The sequence below is a fragment of the Salvia hispanica genome, chromosome 5 (genome assembly GCF_029641045.1).
Source record: "Salvia hispanica isolate PSC_SH4W2 chromosome 5, Shi_PSC_v1, whole genome shotgun sequence".
NCBI classification, from domain to species: Eukaryota; Viridiplantae; Streptophyta; class Magnoliopsida; order Lamiales; family Lamiaceae; genus Salvia; species Salvia hispanica.
The window spans coordinates 45139960-45159305 of record NC_142696.1 but is presented as its reverse complement, the minus strand read 5'-3'; the positions used below and the strand labels follow the sequence as shown (position 1 = coordinate 45159305).

Here is a 19346-nt window from a genome sequence, read left to right as displayed (position 1 = left end):
TGTTGACATTTTTCAATGGTCCAGATCATAGTTTTGAGTTTGTACAATATTTAGAGTTTTCATTTGATCACATCCCATATTTATGATTTTGTTGGAGGATGAATAGTATCATTTATTTATAATATTACTGGAAAAAATTAGCGTAAACATGTTTTCCTCCCATATATGTTTATGATTTTGTTGGAGGATGAATAGTAACATTTATTTATAATATTACTGGAAAAAATTAGCGTAAACATGTTTTCCGTAAATACTCTACTTAATTGAGCAGGTGCACCAAATAATTGAATAATGGCAGAATCCTAAGCGTCGAGTAGTGGGTAATATCTAATACACCACACCAAACATAATACACATATTACTACAACCTATTAATAATCTTCTTCAATCATAGATTCAACAAATGAAATATATACGTTTAAATTACAATATGGTCCCTGTGACTTGTCATTCTATACCAATATTTCATTTCATGATGGAGAAACTTGCATGGCCAGTTGCCATCGGCATTAATGAAACTATAATTTTTCCTTCAAAGAAGGGTTATAAGTAGTTTGATTATAATTTATAAATGAAGTTAGTCTACCATATATAGGAGTATTTAATTAACCTCAAAAATATGTTGCTATATTTCATTAATTCTCATGTGTATTTCTTCAATTTAGCATGTCATTATCTCAAGATTTATAATTTGAGATACGATAATTAATATAAAGACCATGAGATGATATTCATATACCCTTGTTGGCGTGATGTAGAAATTGTGGAACTTTACACTCTCGAATCTTGAGGATTACATGAACAACATTCCTTTTTTCCTCTCTTTTTTGGAAAGTTGCGGTAAAAGGGGAGCAAAACGAATGGTGTGAAAAAAGGGCTTCTTTCCACAATAATGCCTCCCCAATTCATCGAAAGTGATATTTGTCACACATAATTCGTCTTATAGAGTTTTTATGTTACTACATACACGTAATACTCTTTCACCAAATACGCAAATATACACATCCAAATAATGCCTTATATTACATACCGACGTCACATACCACCTAAAAAAATAAATAATAGATCCTACATACATGACTCGACAAAAAGGTGGTGTTTTGGGTGTGTTTTTTTTTCTAAACGAAGAAAAAAGGCTTATATTGAATTTTAGAGGGACATAGCCCATAATGATTGTTACTCCATGACTTTCCCTTTCAACATGCTAAAGGAGCCTACTTTCCAATATTCATCACAATAAAGAGGAAAAAAAGATAAAGGTTGCAAACCTTTTCCACAGTTTCCAATTTCCATGATCCATTTATAGATTGCTTATACCTGGAATTGTGACTATAGCTCTTTTGATAGGAATCATAAATTATTCTTTTCCTTTCTATGAGTAATTGTTATGCAACAAAATACTACACTCTTCGTCCGCAATTAAATCTTAGATATGTGATCAAGATCAAGTTCAACTCCGATCAAGTTCAACTCCGAGAAGCTGATCATCTATGGAAGCTTCGAGATGATGATTGAAGTGAAGACTTGAGCTCAGCTCATACAGCTGGCATTGAGCTGTCACTGAGTTGTCATCCTAGCTGGCATTAGTTAGTTTGTTTTATTAGAGTTTGATCTTTTAGCTTTCACCCAATATATAAGGTGATTTACACACTTGTATTTGTAATTCGATTGCCTCAATAAACAAATCAAGTTCTCTCTTTGTTTAGCATGATTATGCTGAAATTACAAACTTGTTATGGTATCAGTGAATAAAACGATCTTCCGCTATTCTCTCTGAATTCTCCTCTTTGCCGATCTGTTCATCATGAATGGACGAAATCGCGCTCCGATTCCTCCTGCCGAGGACACTTCTAGTCCTTATTTTCTTCATCCTAGTGATAATCCTGGGGTTATTCTCGTTCCACAGCTGTTGATTGGTTCTAATTATTCAACATGGAGCCATTCCTTCATTACAGCTCTACTTGCTAAGAACAAGCTGGTTTTTGTCGATGGATCTATTCTTCGCCCAAATCGCGATGATCTTCTCTATCAAGCATGGATCAGGTGTAATAGTATGGTTGTTGCCTGGTTGCGCAACTCAGTTTCTGCTCAGATTTGTTCGAGCATTATGTTTTTGGATGATGCGTATGAGATCTGGTCAGATCTAAAGGATCGATTCTCCCTTGGTGATTCTGCTCGTTTGTATCAATTGAGGCAACAATTGATGATTCTTAATCAAGGAAACTCCGACGTTAGCAGCTATTTCACTAGTTTGAGAACAGTTTGGGATGAGTTCAAAAATTCTCAGCCTCTCTCCTGGTGCACCTGCAATCGTTGCACCTGCAATAGTACAGCTCGATGGCATCAGCATCAAGAGGATGACTGTACAGTTCAATTTTTGATCGGTTTAAACTCTTCGTTTTCACAGATCAGATCCAGTATTCTGGCTATTACTCCTTTGCCTTCACTCTCTAAGGTGTTTTCCTTAGTTGTTCAGGAAGAAAGGCAGCGGCGCATTGATGGAAATCTGATGTCCTCAGCCTATCCTCCAGCTCCGGTTACAAGCGAACAACCTTTTGCTAATGCTGCTTCAAACTTTGGCAGAGGCTTCAACAAGTTTCTATGCAGTCATTGTGGTAAAACTAACCACAATGTGGATAAATGTTTTTTTCTACATGGCTTTCCCCCAGGATATGGCCGAGATAAGCCTAAATCTACTGGATCTGCTCAGTCCAGCTCATACAAGCATAAGTCTGTTAATTGTGTTGAAGATAATTCTGCTTCTTCTGATTGGAAAGGATCTCAGCTTGCTGCTATGAATCTACCTAGTATGGATCAATATCAGCAGCTTGTGAATCTCTTGCAGAGTCAATTCCACACTCAAAGCTCCCTCACTGCTCCAGAACCAACTCAACCTCCACAGTCACTAATTCAGTCTCAGCCTACACAATCATATAATCCTTTTTCTGGTACGGTCTGCTTCTCCCCCTCTGTTAACAGTTTATCTTCATCATGCTCTAGTTTATCTTCTTGGATTCTAGATACAGGTGCTACACACCATGTTTGCTATGATCCATCACTACTGTCATCTGCCTCTCCTATATCCAATGCTTCTGTAAACCTTCCCAATGGTCAAACAGCACCTATAACTCATATAGGTACGGTTAATCTTACTCCCCAAATCACTCTCACATCAGTCTTACATGTTCCTTCTTTCTCTTTCAACCTGCTTTCTGTCAGTGCTTTAACCAAAAATACCTCATGCACTGTCACTTTCACTCACAACCAATTCCATATTCAGGAAGCTTTACTGGGGACCACGATTGGGAGGGGTAAACGTGTTGGAAACCTCTACTTTTTTGATTTTCCAGAGTCTCCACACATTGATCCAAGTATGCTGAAATCTCACTCCTCTACTGTTGTCTCCCATTCTACTGCTTTTGTGAATTCTGTTGTAAGTTTGGATGTTTGGCACCAACGTTTGGGTCATCCTTCTTTCAATAAACTGAAGCTTTTATCTGATATATTGTCTCCTTCTAGTACTCAATTATCTACTTGTCATATCTGCCCTCTAGCAAAACAAAGAAAGCTGCCTTTCCCAACATCTTCCCACAAATCTTCTGCCATCTTTGATTTGATCCATTGTGATGTATGGGGGCCATTCTCTACTCCTACACACAATGGATTCAGATATTTTCTAACAATAGTTGATGATTTTTCCCGGTTTGTTTGGACTTTTTTGCTCACTCAAAAATCAGAAGTCCCTACTGTGATGTCTCAGTTCTTCTCCACCATTCTTACTCAGTTCTCAAAGAAGATAAAAATGATGAGAAGTGATAATGCTCCTGAGTTCAACCTTACTTCCCTACTCTCTGCATATGGAACTATTTCTCAACACTCCTGTGTAGAAACACCCCAACAAAATGCCAGAGTAGAAAGGAAACATCAACATTTGTTGAATGTTGCAAGGAGCCTCCTTTTTCAATCTCATCTTCCTATGGAATTCTGGGGAGAGTGCATCCTTACAGCTTCTTTCCTCATCAATAGACTTCCCTCATATGTGCTACCTAATAAACTGACACCTTTTCAGCTATTGTTCAACAAACCCCCAACATACTCAAGTCTGAAAGTTTTTGGGTGTCTCTACTTTGCTTCAACTTTGGATAAAAGCAAAAATAAATTCTCACCAAGAGCTATCAAGTGCATATTCATTGGGTATCCCTCTGGATACAAGGGGTATAAAGTCATGGATTTGGAGAACAATAACATTTTCATCAGTAGAAATGTTATTTTCCATTATTTTCCATGAAACTGAGCTTCCTCTTTCACATCAGACACCATCTTCCTTCCCAGATTCTCCTCTTCCTGTTTCAGAAACCACTCTGCCTTACACAGATACAGATCTTTCTCTTCCCCTTCTGCCGCAGCAAAATACTTCCCAACCTAATAACATTGATGATGTATCAATTGCAGCTCCTCACCATTCTGCTTCTGGGAGGGTTATCAAAACACCAACACATCTCACTGATTATATATGTAACTCAGTGGTCTCTACTTCCAAATATCCCATTTCTTCTTATTTTTCTCTTGCCAAGCTGTCTCAGCCTTACCTCAAATTCATCATTCTTCTTTCCATCCTCACTGAGCCTAATTCCTATAAACAAGCAGCACAACATCCTGAGTGGGTATTGGCTATGCAAGAGGAGTTACAGGCTCTGATAAGGACAAATACGTGGCTGATCACAGTGTTGCCTCCAGGCAAGATTCCTATATCTTGCAAATGGGTATACAAGATCAAATTTAAGGCTGATGCTACAGTAGAGAGATATAAAGCTCGTTTGGTTGCTAAAGGATTCACACAACAAGCTGGAGTAGATTTTCATGACACATTCTCTCCAGTTGTCAAGCTTACTACTGTAAAAATGGTTCTTGCTCTAGCTGCTATACATGGATGGAAGCTTGCTCATCTTGATATTAATAATGCTTTCTTATATGGTGAACTTGATGAAGAAATATACATGACACTGCCACCTGGTTTGGTTGTTCCAGAAGCTCCACCAGAATCTGGAATGCTTGTTTGCAAGCTGAAAAAATCTCTTTATGGCCTCAAGCAAGCTTCTCGGCAATGGTATTTGAAGTTCTCACAAGTTCTGTCTGGTTTTGGCCTATCTCAATCAGCATCAGACCACTCTTATTTCTACAGACATTCCTCTAATGGTTCATATTTTGGAGTTGTCATTTATGTAGATGACATACTTGTTGCATCCAGTGATGATGCTCAGATAACAAGTTTCAAAGAGTTTCTCACTAACCACTTCAAGTACAAGGATCTAGGCACACCTAAATATTTTCTGGGGATTGAAATTGCTAGGAACCACAGTGGTATTTTCATTTCCCAACACAAGTATGCATTGGATCTGGTTTCTGATGCAGGCCTTCTTGGCTGCAAACCCTCTGCTATCCCTATGGATTCATCTAAAACACTGCAACAAGATGAGGGAGAGCCTCTTTCTGATCCTACTGTCTATAGAAGACTGATTGGCCGTCTAGTATATCTCTGCATAACTAGACCTGATATCACCTTTGCAGTGAATAAACTTAGCCAATTCTTGTCCAAGCCTTGTTCAGGGCATATGCTAGCCGGTGAAAAAGTTCTTAAGTATTTGAAAGGCACCCTAGGCCATGGTCTTTTTTACTCAGCTAAGGCAGATCCATCCTTGAGCATTTTCTCTGATGCAGACTGGGCTGCTTGTCCAGACACAAGAAGGAGCATATCTGGTTTCTGCTTATTCTTGGGAAGCTCTCTGATCTCTTGGCGTTCTAAGAAGCAGCACACGGTTTCTAGATCCTCAGCTGAAGCAGAATATAGGGCAATGGCTTTGGCATGCTGTGAAGTAGTTTGGATTGTGGCTTTACTGAAGGATTTTGGTGTTCCTGTGAAGCAGCCTGTTCCCCTTTATTGTGATAATCAGGCAGCGGTTTACATTAGCTCCAATCCGGTGTTTCATGAGCGTACTAAACACATTGACTGCCACACAGTTCGAAAAGCTACTTGAAGGAGTTATTAAGCCTATACATGTCCACAATCACCTTCAGCTTGCTGATATATTCACCAAGCCTTTGGCATCAACCCCCTTTCATAATCTGTTGGCCAAGATGGATTTTACAACGGTATATAGTCCATCTTGAGGGGGGCTCTTAGATATGTGATCAAGATCAAGTTCAACTCCGATCAAGTTCAACTCCGAGAAGCTGATCATCTATGGAAGCTTCGAGATGATGATTGAAATGAAGACTTGAGCTCAGCTCATACAGCTGGCATTGAGCTGTCACTGAGTTGTCATCCTAGCTGGCATTAGTTAGTTTGTTTTATTAGATTTTGATCTTTTAGCTTTCACCCAATATATAAGGTGATTTACACACTTGTATTTGTAATTCGATTGACTCAATAAACAAATCAAGTTCTCTCTTTGTTTAGCATGATTATGCTGAAATTACAAACTTGTTAAGTACGATTGACTATTATCTCAAAGCATACATGATACGTCATTTTTCGTGGTGTAATTATAGGAATCCACATATAAGAGAATCGTGACGGAATAGATAGTTTTCATGAAACACGCATACACCTATTAATTAGGCCATAGAGTTTAAAACGATACTCGTACCTAATTAGAAATAAAAACTTGCATTATCCCATCAAATTATGTGCAATATTCATGTGAGTAGTCCAAATCCAAAAATTGTTAACTCCTTCCCAATTCATATTTAGTTTTGGGCTACTCGAGTTGGGCCCATTACTCAGACAATAGCTCATGGGCCAGATTGACTCGTAAGCCCATATCTCGTTTCTTCCCAAATTTTAATGATACTTCCAGTTATATGTACTATCCATATAATATTACTACCTCCGTCCCCCAAATTTGCTACACTTTGATACGGCACGAGTTTTAAGAAATGTAATAGAAAGTGAGTTGAAAAAGTTGGTGGGATGTGGGTCATACTTTTAAAGTATTAGTTTTATAATAAAATGTGAGTAGGAATGAGTTAGTGGAATATGAGGTCCACTACCAAAAATGATAAAAGTGAAGTGTATCAAATTTTCAGGGACGGACCGAAATGGTAAACTGTATCAAATTTTCAGGGACAGAGGTAGTATCAGTTTCGGATTCTGACTAATGCCATGTTGAAATATTTTCACTCATACCTTTGTAAGGATAAAATGCTTGTATTTTATACTCTAAGTTCAAGATTTACATAAAATAAATGACATTATTCCAAAAAAAAAAATCAATTTCAAGTTTTAAGAAGATTTTGTAAATGTCATGACAAATTTCTAGGATCACAAAAAGCTGTTACTATAATATCATACAGGTTATAAAAGACTACAAAATCTTTTTTAGGTTCTTATTTTCTTAAAATTACTCATTTTTGCTATATGAATTAAGGTTATTAGTAGATAATCACGAACTTTAGCAAAATCTGATATTTCTACGAAACCTAAGTGATTAAAAGTCATCAACTTTATATAATGTTTCAATTTTCCACTGCGAGTATTTCATGCAATCGTTAAAATTGACAGATTTAATTCTTTGTGGCATACTTAATCCGACATGGTAAAATATGTGGTGCCAAAACAACTATGTTTAGAAAGATGAAATTGCTGCTAACATTATAACCAGTTTCTCTATGTGGGTATTTTGCTTATAATCTATCTTATTCACATGCAATTTAAATATAAAATTTAAAAAAATCTAGAATTAGTAAATGTGATTATAATAATTTAGAATTGATATTTTTATACACTAGGATCACCAATATCATTATTATTCACTCTCTTTGTATCGGCTAAGATGACACATTTTTTTGTCGGTATGAGATTTTAGAAATTTTTTGTTAATATTTTTAATTGGAGAGGAAAAAGGTAAATGTAAGTATTAAACGCAGAGAAAAAGACATAGTACATATTTTAATGAGAAAGAGAAAAGCGGTTGGATATACTTTCTCCGTCCCCAAAGAGTATGAACTATTTTCTTTTTTGTCCATCCTTATAGAGTATGAATTTTCTAATTTTGAAAAATTCAAACAACATACTACCTCTACACAACATTTTATTTACAATTTATATTATTACAATTAACACTTATGCCATTATAATAATGTGGACCTCACTCTCCACTAACATTATCCACTACCCTTTCTCTCTCTATTACTACTTTTTTTCTTTTTTTATTAAAACCCATATTGAATCTAAAGTTTATATTCACTGGAGATGGATGGAGTATTAATTAGCGGGAAATTTTTTACAGAAATTTATAATTTAAAAGAAAAGTTAATAAATTACTCCACTTCCACTTGTATAAAACCTGACTTAAGTATCCTGGCATAGTAAATTATTCTAAATTATTTGTGGGTAGTAAAAATAATTTTTAATTTAATTTATTTTTATATTCTGAATATCTCCCAAAATCTTACTAGAACACACCACGCCTTCTCGACTCCTCCCTCACCGCCGGGGCCGCCGAGCCCGCTGTCTCTGCTGCCAATATAATCCCACAGCCCTCAGCCAAGGTAAGTTTACAGTATTGGTGTATTATTAATGAATTTGAGTTGCGACCAAAATTGGAGTTCTTGATTTTTTTGTCCGTTGGGAAAAATTATGGAATTAGACAATTGTTTAGGTAGTGTTAATGTTCAAAAAATATAATGGGATATGAAACGGGAAGCAATTTCTTACTGTCAGCACATGTAATGCTATTTAGAGCACTCTCAATGGTGCCGGCTAAAAGTCGGTGTTTTTTCGCCGTCTATCGCCGAGTTATCGCCGACCAACGGGAGAGGTCGGCGATAATTCGGCGATTTTTCCTCCCGTTTTATCGCCAACCGGCGAAAAATCGCCGGATTATCGCCTAATTATCCCCGACCACTGTGGGCGATAATTCGGCGATAAATATATTTTTTGTTTTTTTTTTTAATTTTCCCCCTATAAATACACACCTTCTCTTCATTCTCTCCCCATCCTCATCCCTTTTCTCTCTTCATTCTCTCCTCATCCTCATCCATTTTCTCTCTTCATTTATTTTCTCTCTCTCCATCTATATTTAATGAATTTTGAATCGTCTTCTCATTCTCGGTCCGACGAGGAGATATCTCATTCTTCTTCCGAAGAGGAGGTACCTCCCGCTCCCACCGGATGGGATGTCGCGGGTTTCGCCAACAACCCAGTCAACAACTATATCTCCCGTTTCATACAAAGCGAGCTTTATTATATATACAAAAATAAAACAATTAAATTAGTGATGATGTAAAAATGAAATGTTGAGTTAGGGAGAAACCATTGGAGCAGTTGGCTAAAAGTTGACTAAAAACTGGGGATAAATTATACTGCTGATGTGGCGCTGATGTGGCAGGAGTTAGGGAGAAATAATGGAGGTTTTAGGGAAACTGTTGAGAATGCTCTTAGAGGTCCTAAATATAGGAGATATTGGATTGGCTTATTATGTTCGAGATTCTGAAAGTTTTTCTATAATTGGATATTAATTGTGTTGAACTCTAGAAGAATTAGTAATTTAGTATCATCACGGGTCTTATGATTTTCACTTACTGAATACAAATTCGAAATAATTAAATAGATTTAAAATATAATATTATTATATACACTTTACAAAAAAATGTACTTCTCTTATCCCACTCTAAGTGGAGCATTTCCTATTCAACACGAGATTATATACATTTTTATTCTGTGAATTTAGCTGAGAAGGAATAATGTAGCACAGAGGATAAAGAGAAGATATTGATGTTGCATTAACTTGAGTAAGACATCAAAAAGGAAAATGTGTTGCTTACAGTGTTAGGATAGAGGAGTGTATATTAAAACTTTAGTATAGAACTAAAAAAATGTTTCGAGAATTTTAAAACAAAAAAAAATGCTAATTATAATATTTTTAAAATTTCAAATAAAACGTGTTAGTAAGAAACACAAAGTATTCTAAACCCCAAACAACGCATACTTTACGGAACCTTCACAATCTGCGCCCACTGATCGTCGTTGCAATCAATCCGGAAGTCGTTGTTAGAATTGAACCCGACACCGCTACGATCAAGTATTTGTGACAAAGCGTCGTATTCGCGCTTCCAAATCACTATCTTAGAGTTGATGTGCGGGCTCACTTTTAGCTCAGTGTCTGGTAATTCACGTTTCATTAGGGGTGTGCATTCGGGTTTCGGTTCGGTTTTTCGCCCAAACCGAACCGAACCCGAAAAACCGAATTTAGGCTAAAATTGAAATCGAACCGAACCGAAAAATTGAAAAATCGAAAATCGCAAAACCGAAATCCGAACTTAAAAAACCGATCCAAACCGAAAAAACCGAAATTTCAAAACAAAACCGAAGAACCGAAAAAAATAGTATATTTTAATATATCTAATTTATTTTATTTTATATATACTAATAGAATATAAATATATATAATATAAAATTAATACAATATATATAATATTTATTATATAAAAATATATTAGAAGAATATATATCATATATATGATATAATATACTAAATTAATAAGATAAAAATATATAATAATATATTTAAAATATAATTCGGTTTTTCGGTTTTTTTTTCGCCCAAACCGAACCGAACCGAAAAACTGAAATTTTTGTATTTTTAACACCGAACCGAACCGAAAAACCGAAAAAACCGAACCGAATTTCAAAATTTCGGTTTGGTTCGGTTCGGATATTCGGTTTTCGGTTATTTTGCTCACCCCTACGTTTCATAACCTGATACACCTGTGTTGCGTACCCGTTCCGGAAACCGTTGTCGGCCTTCCAGCCTCCGGCAACAAGATCGTGCAGCGCCACCAATAGAGCAGTTTCCTCGCGTTTGGTCCATGACCGACGTGTGCGCTCGACCTTTACCTTGTCGCCGTTGCCTTCACCTTCAGCACCTGCACATGATATCAAACACCTATGACTAAAAACAAAATATTATCCAAAGCTGCAGACCGATTTTTAGCCACTAGGATACCGGACGTCTGACCCTCGTACACCAGCTTTCGCTTCCCTCTCGACCCCATGGAGGACAGTTGGAGTATGATTGTGTGAGTCGGAGGTTAGGCTTGGTGTGAAAAAGAAGGAATTCAACCCGTCCTTTATAGAGGGAGCCTGATTCAGATGGCGCGAAACGCCGGGAAATACGCGCCATTTTTCGGCTAGGAGGATGAAGAAGCAGGGTTGTATGGGAATTTTTTTACGTACAGTAGGGGCATTGTAGTCATCACAGCCATGTGTCCTTTGCATAGCTGGAATTTGTGGGAGTACCGTCTCGTAGTATTAAGCAGAGAAACAGTCTATAACAAACTGCATAATACCCAGCATTTGTTTTATCAACATTTCATAAAAACTTTATGCAGAATTTCAGTAAAAAAAATTTCAAGCTACCAATCAAGCCCTTACTATATATTTCATTATTTATATACGATCTAAGTATAGAACAAAAACAAATACAAAATTAGTAACATTCGGTCATAATAATATATTACATACATCATATATATTAAAAAAACAATCTTTATAAAGAACTTAACTGTAGGACATCACAACCAATATTTGGACCTTTAATAACCACATCCCAATTGACGACTTTTTCGTTGTCCCTAATTTAAGAGGTAGGCTAGGGGCCATATGCATTTTCAATATTTGAAGAATACATACTGTCGATATCGACATATAGCTATACTAATGATAAGAGAATACAAAGTATGAAATGATAGTACTTGAATTTATTTGTTATAATTAACTCGTTATTATCTAATACACATCAATTTTAAATTCATACATAAAAATATTTGAAAAATAATAAATTTCATCATAATAATATATTCCCTTAGTCCCACTAAAATGATTGAATTTCCTTTTTTTTTGGTCCACACGAGTGATTGATTTTCATTTTTCACAAAAACAGACATTTACTCATGTTTTTTCCTTTATTCCATTATTCTGCTCTCTTTTATTATGCGTGATTATTAATTCTTATGAATATTCGTATTTTAAAAGTATAAGGAACATATCACATAAATTTATACTATAATTTAATTGTTTAGTGTTTATTAAGAATTTAATATTTCAAAATATTTTTATTTATAATTCATGATATATAGAGCATTTTTTATCGTTATTATTTGTTTTGATCATGTTTTTATTAATCTCTTTAATACTTCACAACAGACTACTATAACTTTATTTATATTTTTTTTATAGTATTGTTATTACTTTTTTTAACTTGAAATAAATATAAAATCTAAAATAAATACAGCATGGCCGTGTTTGTTTGGTAGGAAAGTAAAGTTGTAAAGGAAAATGATTACCAAGATTTTGATTTCTAGGATTATGATTTCTGAGATTTATGATTCCTCAGAAAATGATTACGTGGAATATGATTGATGAAAAATATGATTACTGTGTTTGGAAACATGTCAAGATTTTGAAATTATAATTTTCAGTTATTGAAATAATTTGAAAAATAAAAAATGTAAAATATATAATGAAATACTCTCTTATTAACTGAACTTTTATTTTACATTAAAAATTAAATAAAAGTTACAAAAATAAACAATAAATAATATATATAATCACCTAAACAAACTAAAATAGCAACTTAATCATAATAATCTTCAAATGTATGACGGGGCATAATTGATTTTTTTTATACGAAGTATTCATTTCTACGTAATCAAACTTGTGGCTGTGTAGATGATTAGAATTAATAAAAGTTGGCAAAAATAAAATGCATTTCTACATAATTAAACTCGTGTCTATTTACTTGAATAGAAGTAATAAAATTTATCAGAAATAAAATAGTGATGGAGTAGTGGAAGAAATGAGAAATTTTAGGAGTAATGGAAGAAACCGCTTTTTTAAATGACGGGAAAAAGAATACCTAGGTTTAGAATAGGAAAAAGAATCCTTAAATTTCTACATAACTTTCCTTGATTTTAGGAATTAGTTTCCTTTCCTTATTTTCTTATAATTTTACCAAACATAGTAATTTAATAATTAGAAATCATATTACTTTCCCCATTTTCAACAAACACTAGAATTTTACAACTGGGAATTAGATTATTTTCCCAGCACACAATCCATGTCAAACAAACATGGCCTATAGGTTAACAATTTATACTAATTAATAATTATTTAAAAATATTTAATCAATACGAACATATATATAATTCAATGGTGAAATACCATCAACTAAAAAAATTAGAATTATTCATTTTTTAGATCTGTGAATTTACTTACTTTCAATTAAAATTAGGTCAAAAAATTATAATTGGGCAATTAATTAGATTAAATTAAAAAAAGAGAAATCAGCCCAAGTCTTTAATTGCCCAAATTTCAGCCCAATTTGACTCCCTAAACTCTGCAGAAAAGGACTGCATCGGCGCCTCCATCTTCCTCCCCGGCGCCCCCTCTCTCTTTCTCTGCAACTCCGCAGAAAGTGATGAAATTGGACGTTAATTATCCGTCACCGAAGTGCTGCACCGTCACCGAATACCCGTGCCCTGCTACACTTTAACATGGCGAAAAAAAATAAAAAGGCCAGAAAAGGCAGAGAACTCGAAGGGCACAGCGCCGCTAATCCTTTGCCTCAAGTAAAGAGATTCAAAGCAATACAACAGGCAGCCCAGTTACCAAGCACCTGCCTGGTTAGGGGCGTTGGGAACATTCAATGGGGGGGCGAGAGCCTACGATATGAGCACCGGACGCGGCTGTTCCGGCTCCTCAGCCACCTACTCATGCACCACAATTGGGCCGAGGCGAGTGGCGCCTTGAGTGTCTTGATCCAAGGGACCATCAAGGACCATTCTCTCTCTGGAAACCGTGCCAAGTATACGGTATATACACGTGAATTTCTCCTCACAATATAGACTTGTTAATTATTTTGTGGTTCCTTTCGTTTCCCCTTTTTGGCGTTGAAAAGAGTTTTGTACGCAATTTATAACGGTTCAAGAGGTTTCAGTTGTGGGAACTGGTAGTGGTTTTAATGGATTTCTTTAAATTAACAAAGAACAATAGTGGCATTCATGTCTACCCCCGCAATTTTTTAATCCTTCACTTCATCAATTATGCAATTTAGGTAACCTGCTATATGTTTGTTCAATTTTTACTGCATAATGATACTTTTGTGAGATGTATTTCTACCCCTTCGACAAACAGATTAAGTACTGACATCCTAATTTTCTGCAGGCTGCATTGGAGCTTCTTAGTGTTATAGAAGGTGAAAATCTCAGATCCAGAAGAATCCAGGGTATCTATGAGGTATGGATGAAAAAGATTGGGTTGTTGAAGTACTGGCATACAAAGCATAGATTTTCTGTGCAACTGGAGGTTATTCTTACTTGTCTTCAACGTGGGAATACGAGGGATGCACATCAAGCTGCTCTCTTTCTCAAGAAGGAGCCTGGTTTTGATGGCGACGCAGTTGCAAATTTGGTTGTTGGGTTGACATTTTGTCAGGTGTGGTATTCTGGTCTGCCAGAAGAGTTACAATTGACAGCTCTTGATTCATCTGGCTTCGGTTTACAATCAGAAATTCCTATCGATAAAATTCACATGCCGATTGAATATTCTGAGGTTGACAGCCCTCATGAAGCAGGAGGAGACAACTCGAACATACATTGTGGTTCAATCACATCTGTAGCCAAAGATAAAGAAGTAGGTGAATGCGACAGTAATAAAAATTCTATAGACACTGAGACCAAAGAGAAAAAGGAAACTTCTTGTTTCAGCTATGAGCTGCAAGACTCTCGTGAGGAATCAGCCGAACCCAATGGAATCAGCGGTTCTTCATTCTCCGACTGTAGCGGTGACCTTCCTCAAGCCTCTATTTTCCTAACCCAAGGTAAGTTTCAGAGCTTCCTTTTCTTGTGCATTTGTCAATCAAACTTAAAAAAGATGCATCATTTTGAACCACCATAAATCTACGAAGTAGTGGTCTGCTAGTTTTGTGCCAGTCTATCACTATCATTATGGATAAGGAAGTTAAGAAAGAATTGGAGTACCACATGTATTTATTTAGACCATTATTTCTTCTGAAGCTAAATCCTGGCATAATATATTAGTATCAACTTAAGAATATGTCATGATTTCTTTTGGATTATGAGGAGCTGCTGTGCGTCTGTCTCATTCTGTCCACTAATCTGCGCATAGCATACAGGGAGTACTACTTTACAGAATCTATTTTTTATTCAATCTATAACCCAAACTTATGCTGAAAACAAAGTTCTGCTTTCATTCAGTGATTTAACGTCTGAGTGAATATTTAGTTTGTACTTGTTGTTGACGAGTCATAGAATCTTGTTATATAACACGACTGAAGAATGTTTTCTGTCTTCTAGACGAAGTTAAAACCATAAATCATGATATATTTAAATTTAGGCTACATACTGTAAATAATTATTTTCTTCTACCAGTTGTAGAACTTGTAGTAGTACTTTTTGGCTGTCTCTGTCTTATATTGCAAAGAAAGACTATGAGCATTTCTATTCTCCTCTATAGGCTTACCTCCATGGTTATTGCCCTTGAAGTTGCCTATTTCTCATGAAAATTTGGAGGATGCAGTACGTATGCACAGAAATTTGCTCAACGAAGACTATAAGAATGCAGTAAAACACTTACGTGTTGCTCTTCACACAACACCACCAGCAATGGAGGCCCTCCACCCTTTTATACAGGTACTAACTATTGGGTACTTTCCTTCTTGGCAAGACTCCTTATATTCAACTTTATAAATAATAATTTACATCATTATGCTGTTATATTTGACTATTATGTATTTCTTCCAACTATTGCCATGTTTTTCTAAAAATTAACCTTGTCCCATGTCAAGTAGTCATAATTTTCTAATAAATATCTTCTAGATGCTCATTCTTGGAGATCAAGTCCATGAGGCCCTTGATGAACTCGGAACGTTATTTCAAAACTCAGAGACAGTACTCCAACTAAGGTAATTTCTCATTTCCATGATCTTTGTTGCCGCACCTTGCCAAAAATTCTAAGTACTACGAGTTGAAGAGACCTTTGTGAACATGTGAGTGATAAGAGTGATTAGGTAATCTTTATACTTGTATAGTGCACACTGGAATGTAATGCTCTTACGGTATTCTTCTGAAATCAGAGCATTTCACTTAACCGTAAAATATTACTCCATCTTCTACAATCCTTATTGACATTCTTTTATCCAGTTTATTTTGAAGGTCAATATCTGTATCTGATTGCCTCACAAAGGCTAAGCATGTCGCTTCTGAAATTTTCTCCTATAAATCTCTGATTGATGTGTGTCCATGTGTATATTTCTGTACAGGTTGCAAGCAAGTCTACTGGAGCATTTTGATAGTGGAAATTATGTGAAGCTACGTACATACTTTGAGGACATCTTGAAGAAGGATCCCACATGCAATGACTCCTTGTCAAGACTTGTGCTCATGCATCAGTGTGGTACTATTATCATTCTTAAAATGCATATCCAATGCTTATTTATAAAATTCTGTGACTGAAGATGCTATTATAGTTGTTTCTCTTCGATTTATCTGGGTGTTCTTTTGGGGTGAGATTTGTATGAGATCCTCGTGCTCAGAATGTGATATAAATGTGTGTTGGTTCTTTATTTGTTTTTTCCTAAAAGAAAATTTATGCCATGTACATACAGGAGACTATGACACACAGAGTTTGGTGGAAATGTTAGCCTTACACTTAGATGCTTCACATGGGACATGTGACACGTGGCAAGAATTAGCATCTTGCTTATTGAAACTCTCTCAGTGTGAAGGAGACAGAGAGTCTGTCTGCAATAGTGGCAATGGTTCTGACAATCCGGGATGTTTGGATGATTCAAATAGGGTACCGGAATTATTCACCTGTGGCGAGTCTGGAAAAAGTTGGAGATTACGCTGCAGATGGTGGCTGAATCGCCACTTCCATGACAGGATCTTGATGTCTGAGATCGCCTCAGGTAATAATCCCTTTCGATTTGTTTGTTTCATGGATGAGGCTTATAAATAGATTCTTAGCTTTACCTAGTTTCTATGATGCTATTTTATTTTTCTTGTTATCAAATCATGTGTGTTTCCATTTCTGATCTTATTGTTGTATTTAAACAGGTGATTTGAAGCTTCTGAGCTCTAAAGCAGCTGCAGCTTCACATATTTACGGACGGCATTTCAAATACGTTGTGAAGACGACTGAAACGGTGGAGAAACAAGACGATATGGAACTCTACTGTTTCTTACAAAGTCACCTTCTAAATTCTGTTGGTTTTTGTACTGTTAAAGGACGGAGTTGATATATATACAACACGAAATAGTTACACAGTTTGTCATCAATACGTGATTGTGTGAATAGGGGGTGTGATACATGGAAAACAAGACGATGACCTAAAAAAGATGGACGGTGATGATTGGAGTCAACGATTGTAAGGCAGAGCGATTGGAATAGAAGTGGACAAAGAAGAGTTGGATAGAAAGTCAATTAGGACAATTCAACCCTGAAAATAAATCTTCCATCATATTGGAAAAATGATACAAATAAAAATTTAAAGGTAACCTATAATAATGTATAGAAGAAAAACTTTTAACTTCAAAAACAATCTCTTCGTTGATCCAAGGTTGAAATTGCTCAGCCTAAAACAAGCCGTCCAAAGGAGAAAATTGTCAATTGCACACTGAAGATCAACAAAGAGACAACATCTAAGTATAAGAAGGAGCTTGGAACAATTAAAAAATCTAGAAGTTTTTTTATAAAAATATATAGCCACTTGTCAGAAAAAATTAATTGGGGAGTATTAATTATAAAAAACTCTAGAAGAATTTGGTGGATTTATCCACCAACTATAAATAGCACAACAAAACAACTTCTTTTACTACAATGATCCATAAAGTTTATGTTTTGTGTTTTGCTTTTAAATCATATGTTTCATGTTTTATATTAAAAAAATTCATATAATTATAGTTGTTCTTCATTCTAAATCTCAAACTATATCTCTCGTGTTGTTTATATACGTCTCTCCTACTAATAAGACTTATATTACGTACCTATTAGAAACAAATAACATTTTTATTTGTTTTGTCAAAAGCAATACATATTAGTTAAATTCTATATTTTTATATTATTAGGCATAAATATTGAAAATATTTAGTGCACGTTACTATAAAAGACGAATATAAAAAATGATTGGTCTGGGGTCAGATATGTAAGCTGGCTGTGATTGTTGGGTTTCATTGCCAATTGGTTTGTGTTATAAATAGTTGTAAATTCGTTTTGAATTAAATGGGTTATAAATAGTCGTGAATTCGTTTTGAAACACAATTTGGAAACACTAAATAATCTGGAAGACCCCCAATCAAAATGTTCCTACTCATGCTTGCAACCACAACGAACAACAAATCCACATGTTTCCCTACATTCACCCCATGCTCCTAGTCAATTTTGTCTCAATTCAGAATCAATAAAAACAGGGAGACAATAAATAAACTAGGACACAAGCTTGGTGAGAGCAATATTGTCTTCGTCGTCCATCCTCCGGTTCCGGCGCAGGTTTTCTCGGAGCGAATTATCCTCTGGTTCCGGCGCAGGTTTTCTCGGAGCGAATTATCCTCTGATTCCGGCGCAGGTTTATGGGAGAGGGAGCGAATTATCCTCCGATTCCGACGCAGGTTTTCTCAGAGCGAATTATGAGAGAGAAAGTAATTAGAGTAACCTGGTAAATCTTCACTAGATTTCAATTGGGCTATTCTGGTCCAATTGAACCCAGATCCAATTGGTTTGGGGAGCCATCAAAGCCTGTTATTACTTATATCAATAAGTAATTCTGGTTTCGGTTATTTCAAAAGAATATATTTTAAATTTTTATAGAATCAATATTAAATTTTCCACTCAATATCTTCCAAAACCATACAAAATGGACTTTAAAAAAATATTACTATTAAGAATATTTCAATAACTGATATTATCCGATTTAATAAACTTATCCAATTAAAAGCTACATTTTTTATATTTGATTTATAAATATCAAATTAAATGGATTTTAATACAAATAAAATCAAATGAATGTCCTACTCCTATATATATCACTTCTAGCTACACCTACTAAATTCCTCTATGTATTTAGACTAAAGTCAATTTTGGTCCCTTACATTTGTCCTAAAATTCTTTTCGGTCTTATACATTAAATTTGTGACCTTTTGGTAACTAATATATTGTTTTGGTATATTTTGGTCCCAAACAAGGTCACAAACTTAACGTATGGAACCCGAAAAGAATTTTATGAAAAATGTACATAATCAAAATTAGACTTTAGTCCTAGATTATAATT

General features: G+C 35.4%; 2 protein-coding genes across 2 annotated transcripts; both read left to right on the top strand.

Moving 5' to 3' along the window:
• Window positions 1-1290: 1290 nt before the first annotated feature.
• LOC148926912 (uncharacterized) lies at window positions 1291-3696 on the top strand. The gene is made up of 2 exons (XM_089058532.1): window positions 1291-3137; window positions 3281-3696. The coding sequence occupies exons 1-2, from the start codon at window positions 1805-1807 to the stop codon at window positions 3313-3315; spliced, it is 1368 nt and encodes a 455-aa protein (XP_088914658.1). The 5' UTR covers window positions 1291-1804; the 3' UTR covers window positions 3316-3696.
• Window positions 3697-13384: 9688 nt separating this feature from the next.
• On the top strand, window positions 13385-17358 carry LOC125191156 (TAF RNA polymerase I subunit A). The gene is made up of 7 exons (XM_048088643.2): window positions 13385-13872; window positions 14225-14879; window positions 15536-15711; window positions 15898-15983; window positions 16341-16474; window positions 16686-16988; window positions 17137-17358. Exons 1-7 carry the CDS (start codon window positions 13555-13557, stop codon window positions 17316-17318), a joined length of 1854 nt encoding a protein of 617 aa, XP_047944600.1. The 5' UTR covers window positions 13385-13554; the 3' UTR covers window positions 17319-17358.
• The last annotated feature ends 1988 nt before the right edge of the window (window positions 17359-19346 follow it).

What these genes read in the sequence shown, in the direction of transcription:
- LOC125191156 (XM_048088643.2), top strand. Translation starts at nt 13,555, where the DNA reads ATGGCGAAAAAAAATAAAAAGGCCAGAAAAGGCAGAGAACTCGAAGGG. An exon ending in GAAACCGTGCCAAGTATACG is followed by an intron (nt 13,873 to 14,224) that starts GTATATACACGT and finishes AATTTTCTGCAG; the next exon opens with GCTGCATTGGAGCTTCTTAG. An exon ending in CCCTCCACCCTTTTATACAG is followed by an intron (nt 15,712 to 15,897) that starts GTACTAACTATT and finishes AATATCTTCTAG; the next exon opens with ATGCTCATTCTTGGAGATCA.
- LOC148926912 (XM_089058532.1), top strand. Translation starts at nt 1,805, where the DNA reads ATGAATGGACGAAATCGCGCTCCGATTCCTCCTGCCGAGGACACTTCT. An exon ending in AGCACCTATAACTCATATAG is followed by an intron (nt 3,138 to 3,280) that starts GTACGGTTAATC and finishes TTCCATATTCAG; the next exon opens with GAAGCTTTACTGGGGACCAC.